Genomic DNA, 13,809 nt, shown 5'->3' on the forward strand with positions numbered 1-13,809 from the left:
TTCACTACGGCGTCCCGCATAGGCTGAGACGCTCTGGGACGTCAAACACCCAAAAAAACTATAAACAAAAATGTCCTTCATCTGCAGTTGCAATACAAAAATTTTTGTAATTTTTTTCTTCGGACTTCATTCGATGCCCTGCTATCTCCGTAACAATATAGCGCATGTAGGAATCGTGCAATGTTGAGGATGGAGAAACGCGGCCACAAGCAGGACTCCAGGTACGGCACGGATATCTGAAGGGCTGTCTGATATATGGCCTCGACTCCAGACTGTGCCATTGGTGGTAACCTTGGTAGAAGCCAATCGCAGTGCCATGTATGGAACTCTCACGTGAACGAGTAATGTATGTTGCCGAGGCTAAATGCCACCAGCAGCACACTCAACCGTTGTTCAGACTGCGGCATACGCCCGGCAAGTGTGCCGTCCTCAAGTAAGGCTGCGATGCATATGCGTGTCGGCTGATCGACGGACACTAAAAGAAAAAGAAGAAAAGACTACTGCACAAATCCTTTATTTTCCCGCACCGGCGGAAAGACAGCGGCAGGCAGTTTTTCCTCGCAGTTAGGGCAAGACATGACTTGAATCAGCGCGAGGAGTCCCGCTGGGGCTTCGGGGACTAGACCATGATACCTGGAAAGAAGATAAAAGAAAAATGCACGGCAGCATTGTGAAAGCCCGCAGCACGCTTGGGTACCATAACACGACAGTTATAAGCGGATTTAATGAAGGAAAGAAAGCGCTGGCAAGAATCGAATGATGGTCGCCAGAATACTGCATGAAACGGCAACAGCTGCGAATATATCGTGTGTTTGCATCGCACGTGAAGGCAGGCAGGAGAGAAATTAGGTGGACCAGCAACATAATTCAGCGCGTACGGCTCAGAAGACTCTCCAAGAACGTGTAGAGTATGAGGTAATGTATGTAACCTTCAATTCAAGACTGCTGCGTCGTGTGGAGCAAGCGCACGCGTTCGCATCATGAGCACAGTGTCATGGCATGTGTCGTAGTCAGCTATTTACATTAGCCTAATTGAGCGAGTGGCGCCTGAACCTATGGAAACACTGCTGGAAGCGCAAATCGAAGATCGAGGACAAGTATACTGCGCACACACACAAAAAAAAGAACGAACAGCGCGCATTTGTTAACGCCGCCTGTGAACCATGCAGTAGAGGACTATCTCCTACGGTGCGCAAAGTTTCGATTAGACCAGCGTGCACCGTGTTTGCTCGGCCAACGAAAGCGTGGATGAATTATAGTACTCTTGTCAAGTTCAAGCTTTATGCGTCCGAACGGCGATCGCATTCCCAAATAACACTGGCGTCTTCGCGTAGTGCTCGGACAGAAACAGACGAACGCCGACTACACTCACCTCTGACGCACCAGGAGCCCCCGCAGGGCTTGGGGCAGCACTCGAGGCCGATGGCAGCGCACTCGCCCGGAGTGCACTCGGTGTACGCGCAGTCGCTGAACACGCCCTCGTTGCTGGGGCACGCACCCATGGCCGGGGCAGAAGCTGCGCACAGCAGCAGCAGGGCCATCAGGATGGCAGCGGTGGACTTCATCTCGCAGCGTGCAGCAGTGGACTCGTTCCGTCGACAGGGGTAGAGTGCATGAATGTGGCAGGTCGCAGGCAGCCATCCCCGTATATATAGCCATAGTGTCGTGCACTATCTGCCTGTAGGTGGGGTCTAGATGTTCGTACAGCCAACCAGAGCTGGCATTAACGTAAGATGCAAAACTATGAAGGGGGCCACGAGCTACCTTGGAAACATTTGTTCTCGAATCACCAAATCTACAAGAAAAAAGATGAGTAATGAAGAAAGAAAGGACAAACAAGGGCAGCCCATGTTATGTATGTGTGCAACCTGCGAAAAAAAAAACACATATGACGTTAAGCAGGCGCTAAGGTAGCAACACGTGCCGCACGTCGCCATTACTTTCCGTATCATTACGTCTAGATGCGAAATAAAACGCTGCTCTTATATGAAAGAGGGCCCGCATGTATTTCGAAGGAAGAAAGTAGCCAAGAGTTTATATTCTTTTTGCTGGTCTATTACGCCAGACACAGAACGCTAACTTCTAATCCTTCCTCGTTCTTCTCGTGACGAATATAGTCCTAAGTGGCTTCCCCAGAAACTACGACCAGCCAGATTACTTAAACTGGACCATCGTTCAATATCGAGCCCAATTATGTACGAAGGAAACGATCATCTTTATTCAGCACAAATTCCATTAGTATCATGCATCCATGAACTGCGCTGAATTTTCGCCCTAGACTTTCAAAAAGCTCTCAATACTATCCAAAATGCTGCCTGCTTCGAACTTTTCCAACCCCTTACTTGTACCTACTGCGTCCATATTTATATAAACAACATTGTGGCCACTCGCCGCTTAACCGCCTATCGCCTACCATACCGGATACCCGTTCGTGGAGTCCTACAGAAGTTTCTTCTCCCCTCTTCTTTTCAATGCACGCTTTCGACCTCTTACCCTCGTTCTAAAGCAATCCCCATCTCTCTCCTTCATTATTTGCTCAGATCATGTGACCCCCCGTATAGTCAAGGACATTTCCGGAACTGTTTCAGGTACACTTCACCATTCATCTGTCAGAAAAAAAAATGATCCAACGAATTAATCCAAATTTGCTCTAGCCAATGTATAACAATCTTCTTTGAGCCCTCGCGCAATCTCATTGCGTCTCCACCACATCACCCTGCAGGACTCGCACTTGCCCACCAGCTAAACATATAAATATTCTCAGCCATTGCCTTGCCAGCTTATTATTCCTGCCGACGTCAGCTTATGTGACTTGCCGTCACAACTGGCCGCATTTTAGGAGAGCCTACTCGGAATGAAGGTTGTAAACAGCCGTTACTTAACAAACGGGTACCTTTGTTCCCCGGTGAAGATGCATTACACGTACCCTACAATCTCAATGCAAGCACGTTTTAAAATTCTGTAACGGCAAACGTTTGCTGTATAAGCCGTTCTCACTGCTGGCGCTGCGCTAGCGTCTGGCCGAAAAAAACAAAACATGTATTACATGCGTTGTATCGTTTTTCGATATTTTTCTTCCACGCCGCATCATCGGAGCTCTCTTCAGCTTCTGGTCTAATACGACGATATTTCCAACGTAGTCGTTTACGTACAAGCCGTTAACCATGCTGAGCAGCATATTACAGATGAGCTAGGCTGCTGGCCCCTGGAAATGTTTGAGGACGTTGTATCTCCGCCTACAAGCACCCCCCCCCCCCCCCCCCCCCGCCAGCACTCCACCAACCGAAAAAAAACGGAGTAGCATAGCTCTAGTTGCGCTTCTAATTTAAAAACTCAACGGTCCATGCACTGTGCGATGCCTAGACGCCCATGTACTGTGCGATGTGAGTGCATGTTAAAGAACCCCAGGTGATAGAAATTTCTCGGGCCCTTCACTAAGGTGTCCCCATAGCCTGAGTAACCCATAAACCAAACCAAACCTTGGCGTAACCCCAGGAATAAAGCGTAGACACACTCTGATAAGTCTGGATGCAGGATTGTTTCAAAGTGTAGAAGCGTAATTAATGCGCTTACTGAAGAATACTGAAGAAAAAAGGACAAAGAATGCAGCAAGTTATTATCCAGTGGTGAGAGACCGCATCTACAGGAGACAAAACTGAGCTATAAATTATTATTTTGCTGGTTTCACTCACTGCTCCTTAAACCTGGGTTTATGTAGCAGTGCAATAGCTCCACGATGGAAATTCCCCCACCTATAGCAACGTAGACACAGGTAGAAGTTGAAAACGGTGATATACCTACCATACTCCAACAATGTTACCCCCGATGACTTGAATTGATAGTGCATGTTGCACGAGGTTGCAGAGCAGCTAAGGGCGTTCCTGTCCACTGTTTTGATTACCAGCTGTGGCTTCAGAATCCACATAAGCGTGCGCAGAAACGCCCTGAGCGTTTTAACAACACACGTGGCGTATTATCTGAAGTCGGTAAGATGCGGAGTTTGCACCTTTTATCTTAACTAGTCCCCATCAGCAGATAGCGAACAAAGCCGCTGCTACATACACCGGGCTGATCGACGGTGCTCTACGAAAACAGCTCCAGCTGTCGTTGCTGAAGGAAGAATCTTTCGAAATGAAGCCCACCACCGCCGTCGCCCTGGTGGTCCTGGGGCCGTATTACGGAACTGTCAAATCAAAAACTTGTCAAAAACGCGTCAAAAACTCGTCAAAAAGCCCCGCCGTAGCCGCGCTCCTATTGGTCGGCCGTGGCCGGCGGCCATGTTGCTTTCTTGCGTCATGGGTGACTGGCGTTTACGTCACGGACATGACAGCAGTGGTGACGTTGCACACCTAATTATGCAGGCGCATTTTGACGTTTTTTTTTTGACGGCTTCGAGGCGGTCAAAATTGGACCGTTCCGTTTTTGACAGAAAATGGCGGCAGCGGCAGCGGCGTCGTATGTGGCTGAGGCGGCTGCGGCGACGCGAGCAACGGTGAAGGAGGGCGCACGAGGACGCGTTTGACTTGCCGGACGAGCTGTTCCGACGCCTTTTTCGACTGGAGAGGCAGAATGCGGTGTGGCTGTGCGACGAACTCGCCGATGAATTTGGAGGTTTGCGTGCGAGTGCGCTCTCGGTGCAGCGGCGGGTGCTGTGTGCACAGCGGTTATTTGCGACCGCCGGCTTTCATGCAAGCTTCGGCAGCCGACGACACCTCTGTGCCACAGCTACATACAAATAAAACATGCTTATGCTGGCAAATAACTTTATTTTCCCCTGCAAATCGCACTTCGTGGTCGTCTTCTGTTTACCGGTCGAGGAAAAAGAAACAGACGACCACACATCACATACAACTCTTCACGCTTTGACACTTTTGTCATCGATCGTAAAAGCCGAACAACACAGACCTTAACAAGTTGGCTTCGTCGATTTTTCCGCACTTAGATCAACCGCACAGTACCTTGATTTTCGGCGCCGCGTAGGAAAACAGTATCAAGGCGTGGAACAGCTATTTCCGTGCAAAGCGGCTTGTTGACGTTTTACCGCCGTCTGCGCACCCCCGCGGCAGCAAAAGTTACCCACTAGCAAATTTAATAGCCTAACTTCTTGCGCTTCTTGTTTTTCTTAATATTTTTTGGTTTTAAACATCATTTTTTGGCAAAAAAAAATAATTATTATTTTTATCGCTGTGCATTTCTTTGCTCTTTTAGCAAAAATTTAGCAGACGGTCCCTCGTCGTGCAGGCAAATGCTTCGGGGCGCCGCTCTGCTGTAATTGGCTGATTCCTCGTTGCGTCAATTTTGCGTCAGGCGTCGACGTCACATCGTTTCGTCATTTTGACGTCACTGTCAATAACTTTTGACAGATTTTTGACAAAGTTCCGTAATACGGGCCCTGCTGCTGCTGTGCGCAGCCTCTGCCCCCGCCATGGGTGCGTGCCCCAGCAATGAGGGCGTGTTCAGCGACTGTTCAGTGTTCTGTCGTGACGTCATCGTGTCACGTGGTTTGTCGCGTACAGCTCCGAGCGACGGCGCGAGGTGGGGGACCTGTTTCTCATCTGTCATGACGTCATCGTGTCACGTGGTGTGACGTCATCGTGTCACGTGGTTGGACGCGTACAGCCACGGTAGCCACGGTGACGGCGTGGATCATAGCTCTAGCAATATGCTTCGCATAAAACTGAGGTCACAACTCAAAAGCACCAATGTATCATCTCCTGGATTGGAAATACAAGCGAAGTTGAATAACACTTCTAAAGAATAGTCTTCGCGGCTTCGAAATTAAGGTAGTAGTAGCTAGTATTCAACTTCCCCGGGCTGAGAGCTGCGTATTTTGCTGTTCGTGGCTCGCTTGTCTTGTTCGCGTTTCATTTCTTGCTGACAGTACATCTGACACCTCAACACTAGTATGGTTTTAACATGCAGTTCTAAAGTCCAGTAACGCACAGCGCCAAAAAATTGGCCGGTGAGTTTATGAAAAGTGAATAGCCAATTTATTTATGATTATTTAGTTGTCAGAGCATGTGACCTCACTGTCGGCGAGGTCATTCCAAATAGTCCTTTCATCGGCGGAAAACAACCTGTTCATAGCGGAGGTGCGAGCCTTAAGCTTGCGATTGGATAACTGTGGCTTAGGCGGGATGTTCTCCTTGGAAGCGGTTTAAGCAAGGAGTGTCTTGGTGAGCGACAAAAGAAAGAGCGGAAAAGGCATAGACGTTCAATTACGCAGCGTGTTGCGAATGCTTTAAGGGTGAGGGATCGTTTTAGCAGAGTGACGATAGTATCCCTTGAGTACTGCATACTGATAAAACGGCCGGCACAGTTTTAATTTGCTTTTAGGTCTAAGATGAAATAAGCTTGCGAAGGGTGCCGGACTGATGACGCGTATTCCAGCTTCTGACAGACGAACGTTAGATTTCCAGCTGTTTAACTTCAGGTTATGCGGATTTTAGATGGCACTGGAGGAAGCCAAGGGTGCGTGGTGCATTGGAGCATATGCTTTGCATATGTGTGATTCTGATAACGGTGGCGTAATACGCACTATTAGCCATTTATAACATGACGTTGTACTAATGGTAACTGATTTCATGTCTTAAGTGCTGTCGATTACTGTGCGTTTGCCAGAGAATGACGCAGATCTGCATTTGTTTTATTAAGAGGCATGTGCCATTTAACGAAACGCGATTCGATAGAGTTCATCTCCTGTTGGAGGGTAGTGATGTCGGTAGAGTTGGAAGTGGTATTATAAATGATGCAGTCATTTGCAAATAATCGCATCGTATATTTGAGGTTAGCAGATAGGAAATTAATATGGATGTAAAATAACAGGGATACGAGTGCACATTCCGGGACACCAGATGCTACGTCACTAAGATATAAGATCTAGTTATCGACATAGGTGAACTGCTTGCGTCCCTTCAGGAAACGTTCTCGCCAGGAGAGTTGTAGAACAACATTATGGTCAGATTCGGTTTAGGGGGGTTTAAGGTCCCAAAGCGACTCAGACTGAGTGGGACGCCGTAGAGAGATGCTCTAGAAATTTCTACCACGTTTGGAATTTAACGTTCATCAAAATCGCAGAGCACACGGGCCTCTTTTTTCGCCTCCATCAAGATGCGACCGGCACGGCAATGATCAAACCCGCGTCTTTTGGGTCAGCATTCGAGCGCCATAACCAATGAGCCACCGCGGCGGCCAAATGATTATGGAATTTAAACACAGCCAAATCCTTTACAAAAGTCTAGGACGATAGCGTCTATTTAAACGAGGTCATCTAAATACTGTAAAACATCGTTAGTGAATTCTACGATGTGGATCTCGCATGATAACTGCTTTCGGAAGCCGCGATTGGATTAACACACAAAAGATTAACAGATTACCGATGAGTCACTAGACAGGAGGAAATAAGATGCTCAAGTAGCTTATACGGTATACCATAGAGAGTGAGAGGAATGAGGAAATAGTTAACGGGGCTTGTGCTGTCATCTGCCTTAAATATGGGCGTTTTTGAGCTCCTTTTTTATTTGAGTAGTTCAGTTATTTTGTGTAGTTGTGCACTTTTTTTAAGAAACTGGAGATGTTTACTCGATAAATGTTGCGGAGTAAAAACGTGTGCACATGCGTAACAAACGTCTAACAACACTTGCTTAGTTTAGTGCATTACGCAGCATATCGTTGTCAGTGTTTTATGGGGCGACCCATGACTTGACCATCTGATAGCGCGTGCAGTTACACAGGTATTTTGCCTGCTCACAACGCACGCAACCCACCCACACGTAGCGGATCGTACCACTGCTATATATGCTGGGATGCTCGGTGCTGAACTACCAGAACCTCGCCAGCTGCGTTGCGTGAAGAATCCAATCCGCCTGTTCCAGCCTGCACGATGAAGACCAACGCCGTCGCTTTGTCGATGGTCGTGCTGCTCCTCTGTTCGGGATCTGCTCCTGTTGCTGGTCGGTGCCCCAGTAACGAGGGCGTAGGCAGCGACTGCGTCTTCAGCAACTGCACCCAGGAGGAGTGCGCCGCCCAGGGACTGGAGTGCTGCCCCAAGCCCTGCGGTGGTCTCTGGTGCATCGAAGGTGAGCGTGCATGGCTGGCAATTCTATTTCGGTTGACTTGAGAAGGCTGACGGGAAAATGCTTCTGGCATTTAGAAAAAAAAATGGCGATGATTGGGCGCAATCTCACAGTGCTGATTCTCTCAAAGCAGTTATTAGGCTGATTTCATGCCACATTTTTATACTCGCAACTCAGTGTACCGTTTTCGTGGCGCATTACTTGAACAACTCTAGTGGTCTCTCTATCCTGAGCAATAGCTGCGCTACATGACCGATGTGGCCACATCGCCAATGTCGTCACCCTTATTTATGTGCCTAGCTGTCGTTCCTGCCATGCCGCTTCAACGCAATATAATTTCACAGATAGTGTACCCAAACAGCCCGACGCAAATTTCCGGTACTGCAATGCTTTCGAGCTTCCCCCTCGCGGTTTTGGTAGTTTCGTAGCTATAGTCGAGATTTATGGCTATGCACTCTTAGTGGATGGCAGCGGCCATAAATACAGCATTTCATCAGTCGCACAGGCTGCGGGAATCGGCTAGCCGCCCAGTAGACGGCTGTTCATCAGCTCTTTTCTTACATTACCTCCCCACATTCCGCTTTGCACAAATGTTTCAATGCTAGCCCCACACCCATGGTTTTGCTCATTTCTTGAATCTTTCTTTCTTACAGGCGTTTACTAGTCCGTCTTGCTACCGTGCATGGGTGCTCCGCTCTGCCTGCACTCCCCTCCGTGGTCAGCCTGTTCGGCTAGGGAACCCTGCTGCTGTTAACTGCTGCTGCTGTCCTTTGCTTTTGCTCTTGCGAAATAAAGCTTTGGCTGCTCCTGAACTTTTCCTACCATCCATCGCCTTCGTTAGGCAGCACCGGTAGGCATTAGAGGTGGCCAGATCTGCAAATAGCCCCCTTCCGGTGAGCCCTATTGTGCTCTGGAAAAACTGACACCGGGGTGCAAAACCATTGCAGGTCTAAAGTTGCAGACAGCAAGTCCTTCACATGTTGCGCTTGCTGTACAGAATATTGAGGCCTCTGGCACGCCTTTTCATGCGATAGCGTCAGATTTTTCTTCTCTGGCTTGCTTGGGGCCAGACGACTGCATGCGTCCAACTGGATTGATCAAGAGTGCTGCATTGCTGCAATCACTTCTGCCAAAAGCATGACCACGCTGCATTTGTTCCCGTCAGAAAAGCATTGCGACTAATTTAACGACGGTGGTCTTCGTTGCACTATCGTGTGCGCCTGACAGGCACTGCACTTTCAGTTGACTGCGGCGAAAGCCTTAATACCGGCGAATTCAAACCGTAATACTCGGAACACTGGAAACAAGTTATTTGTAGATCGCATGATCTCTCTTTGCTGAGCATAGGTGCCTGCCATGCTATAGGTGAGTCTGCGCACTAAGCCGCGATGTTCGCGCTCTTCAGTAAAAGTAGAAACCCCTTCCCCGTTATCGCATGCTCCTTGTTGACGGCCCTGATTTACGCAGTGGAAGCTTCTAGTCGCGTTGCTAGGTGGTCCCGTTGCCACCTCTCATCTTGAGTCAAACTTCATCGTATTGTTTCAGTGCCACCAAGACAAGGAACAGTAAGGAAGACTGTACAGGCGCTATGAGCTAGTTACTTAGTGGAAAAAACGTGTTAATATGGGTACGAGAAAAGTGCGCGCACACAACCTAGAAGAACAAGACGATCAACAATGGCTACTATATATACCGTCAGACACTTATCCGAAGTACAGGCTATCTATTTTGCCTAATGACAGGGAAGCTTTTGCAACGAACGTGCCCTAAGACTTGGCGATGAAATATACTATTCGATCTTTCTGCAAATCTAATAGTTTTATTTGAACGTGATAGTGGCATATTTCTAAATTCGGCGAGCAATTGCGCTTTCCGTTTTTTATGCATTCTCGGCAGCGGGCAGCAAGATTAGCTGAAGTCGTTCTCTTCTTGTCTAACATGCTTTCGTGCTCATTTAGTAGCACGTTTATTCACCAGCCTGTTGTGCCATAATAGTTCTTCTCACAAAACAAAGCAATCAACACTGTTTTCACAACCTAAATCTGGCCGCATGAGAAACCATGCATTCTCTTTTTCCTGCATAGGAGGGTTTTTTATCTCTTTAATCTTCTTTTAATGCCACGCACCTAATGCCGACCTTGTGCTCGGCGGAGAGCAACACTGAAAATCGTTAAGGGCTATCTTATCGGGCCATAGTGACGGAGGCCGAGTATATTTGCACTTTTTCAAGACGTGAAACTATCAAGCGATGCTGCCGTCGTACTTCATGCGAGAACAGCTACGGTGCACACAGACGAAGCCTAACAGCTGAAGTTGTACGTACGAGTACTTGGTCCCCCTGATCGGAAGCAAACGACTTACTTCACCAGATTTCTTAGCTTGGACAAAGCTCCATTTAGCTCCAATAAAATCTCCGAACAAAGCCTCGGGTTTTCGGCGCAGCATGATACTATTATGTGTGCGTTCAGCACCGCAACAGCCTACTGTTTTCGCCGCTCACTAATCCACGGCAGTCTGAATGTATCTAACGCCGTCACAGTGAAATTGATGAGGCGACGTGAGCGTTATTATCAAGGTAAGAATGGCTGAAACGTCATGTTTCCAAGCAGTCTGTACGCAAAAATACCGCAGAATCGACCCGGAAGTTGAAATGCTGCGCCAGACCAGTGTGACGAAAAACACTTGCTGTGGACGTTCACGGCTACAGCCTCCGTGAGACGACGCTTCCTTATGAAGGTACGCCTGCGATGGGGCGTTGCAGGCGACTATCACAAGTGGACACATGATAATCGCTTTATCGAGAATTTTTGTCACTTTTTAAGCGAGGCTTGTTTATATTCCTCCATCTAACTTTCTCTCCCTTTCTCATAATGCCGAACGGCAAACATCTCGAATAAAAAAAAAAGTTGAAATTGACGAGACAGAGCTCTTCGCCATAACGGAATATCCAACCATAGTTTTGGACTGCCAAAATTGCATGCTGGCAAACGTGATGAACTAAAAAATAATATAGACCCACTCGTCAGGTAGTAGTCAGACACTTTTGGTACAGCGCTGCATCCATTTGAATTTCCGCGCCCAGAGCTGTAGCGATGCAGTGTTTTATACGCCTCGGTAAAGAAAGTTTTAGTGGACCGTGGTTACCGCACCAAACAATAAAAAATGCAAAAATTCAAAGGCAGTATGGCGCCATCTAGAAAGGACAGCTCAACGCACTTCATCGGCGATGTAAACAGTGCCCTGCTTTTCATTGAAGGATACAATAGAAAGAGCGCAAATGGAAATAAAAAGAGCCGAACACTTCTGAAAGATTACAACACTCAGCATTTCGAGTTGTTGATCCATTCGCTCTCGCTCTACTATATTCTAGCCGTCCCGTTCAGCTTATCTGGTAAAATGACTGATCTGGTGCGGTGGTCCCGCGTTCGGACCCCGGACCAGGACGAATTTCCCATCATCTGCAGTTTCTGTGAAAGTTGTATAACTTTTCATTTTTACCGCATGGTGACGCTTGGGTCGATCAAAAACAGTTATTGCTTCTTTAATACGAATCTGCTCCATCTTGACGGGTTCTCCTAAACACTGGACCAACACCGTGCCCGCTTCGGGTTGATCAGTGAGTTCTCGCCCGTCCCGGTTTACTTAGTTGGTAGAGCCACTGCTCCGATGAGACGGTGGCTCCGAATTTGATCCCCGGACCAGGACGAGTTTTTATTCAGCTATGCAATTTCTGTGAGATATGTGTACATTTTATTTGTATTGTACGGCTGCGCATGGGTAGATGCCAATGAGTAATTACTTATTACAAATCTACTCCACCTTCAGGGATTCCCCTAAACATTTGTGACAAGCGTTTGCTGGTCGTCGTGGATGAACCGGTCGTATCGCAAGAAGAGGCGACAATCCGGCTCTAGCGAAAATGCAATCAAGCACTATGTTTGTGGTGTAATCAACACCTTTACTTGCGAACTTTAGCATGAAGTTCCGCATTTTCTTGCAGAAATCGGCCACGTTTACGCTGTAGAATGCCACGGAGTAAAAACAAACACGACACGTGTCTAACAACGATTGTTTAGTTTAGTGCATTACGCAGCATAACAGAAACGTTGTCAATATTTTATCGGGTGAGCCATGACCTTATTACTGGCATTGGGTGCAACACCGCAGATTTTCCAGGCTATCACGGCGCACGTGGCGCTTGATGTCCTACCACGGCGAAATCTGGCGCCAGAACCTAATTTCAACACCCCGCCTACCGCTCATAGTGATCAGAGCGCTGCTATATATGGGATGTGCTTCGGGGACGAACTACCAGAACTTCGCACGCAGCGTTGTATGAAGAATCCTGTCCGCCTGTTCCAGCCTGCACGATGAAGACCAACGCCGTCGCCTTCATCATGGTCCTGCTGCTCCTGTGCGCGGGGTCCGCTCCGGCCGCCGGTCGGTGCCCCAGTAACGACGGCGTGTTCAGCGATTGCGCCTTCAGCAATTGCACCCAAGAGGAGTGCGCTGCCCAGGGACTGGAGTGCTGCCCCAAGCCCTGCGGTGGGCTCTGGTGCGTCGAAGGTGAGCGCGCATGGCTGGTAATGCTATTTCGGTTGTTTATTCCCAGAAGGGGTGCATGAAAATGCTGCTGGTGATTAGAAAAAAATGGCGATAATTGGGCGCAAGCTTACTGCGTTGATTCTCTCAAAGAAGTTATTAGGCTGATTTCATGCCGCTTTTTTATACTCGCACCACAGTGTACCATTTTTGTGGCGTATTACTTGAACTCTAGTGGCCTGCCTATCCTGAGCAATAGCTGCGCTACATCACTGATGTGGCCACATCATCAATATCGACACCCTTGTTTATGGGCCTAGCCGTCGATTCTGCCATGCAGCTTCCACGCAATATTATTTCAAAGATAGTCGACCCAAGCAGCCCGACGCAAACTTCCGGTAATGCGTTGCTTTCGAGCTATTTCACCTCACGATTTGGGTAGTTTCTTAGCTATAGTCGAGATTTATGCTTATCAACTCTCGGCGGATGGCAGCGGCTATAAATAAGGCATTTTATCAGTCGCACAGTCTGCGGGAATCGGCTAGCTGTCCTGTGGACGGCTGTTCATCTGCTGTTTTCTTGCATTACCTCCCCACATTCCGCTTTGGACAAATGTTTCAGTGCTAGGCCCACGCCCATCGTTTTGCTCATTTCTTGCGTCTTTCTTTTTTGCAGGCGTTTACTAGTCGGTCTTGCTACCGTGCGTGGGTGCTCCGCTCTGCCAGCACTCCCCTCCGTGGGCAGCCTGATCGACTAGGCAACCCTGCTGCTGCTGCTGCTGCTGCTGATACTGCTGCTGCTGTCCATTGCTTCTGCTCTTGCGAAATAAAGCTTTGGCTGCTCCTGAACTTTCCCTGCCATCCATCGCCTTCGTTTGGCAGCACCCGTAAGCATTAAAGGTGCCCAAGTCTGCATATAGCCCCTTTCCGGCGAGCCCCATTGTGCTCTGGACAGACTGACACAGGGTTGCAAGACCATTGCAGCTCTAAAGTTGCAGACAGCAAGTCCTTCCCATGTTGCCCTTGCTGTACAGAATATTGAGGCCTCTGGCACGTCTTTTAATGCGATAGCGTCAGATTACTCTTCTCTGGCCTGCCTGGGGCCAGACGACTGCATGCGTCCAACTGAATTGATCAAGAGTGCGCGCTGCATTGCTGCAATCACTTGCGCCGAAAGCATGACCGCGCTGCAT

General features: G+C 48.3%; 1 protein-coding gene across 2 annotated transcripts; it reads left to right on the forward strand.

The window, feature by feature from the left end:
* The first annotated feature begins 7,874 nt into the window (after window positions 1-7,874).
* Window positions 7,875-13,066, forward strand: LOC149339669 (uncharacterized). Of its 2 annotated transcripts, none has more exons than XM_089550535.1 (2): window positions 7,875-8,078; window positions 12,438-13,066. In XM_089550535.1, exons 1-2 carry the CDS (start codon window positions 7,883-7,885, stop codon window positions 12,698-12,700), a joined length of 459 nt encoding a protein of 152 aa, XP_089406661.1. In that variant the 5' UTR covers window positions 7,875-7,882; the 3' UTR covers window positions 12,701-13,066. The 2 variants fall into 2 exon arrangements, with proteins under 2 accessions (XP_089406661.1, XP_089406662.1); XM_089550536.1 differs by lacking the exon at window positions 12,438-13,066 and adding an exon at window positions 8,729-8,827.
* Window positions 13,067-13,809: the final 743 nt, after the last annotated feature.

This window comes from Amblyomma mixtum, chromosome 6 (genome assembly GCF_055824585.1).
Source record: "Amblyomma mixtum isolate Tamu chromosome 6, ASM5582458v1, whole genome shotgun sequence".
In the NCBI taxonomy this organism is placed as follows: Eukaryota; Metazoa; Arthropoda; class Arachnida; order Ixodida; family Ixodidae; genus Amblyomma; species Amblyomma mixtum.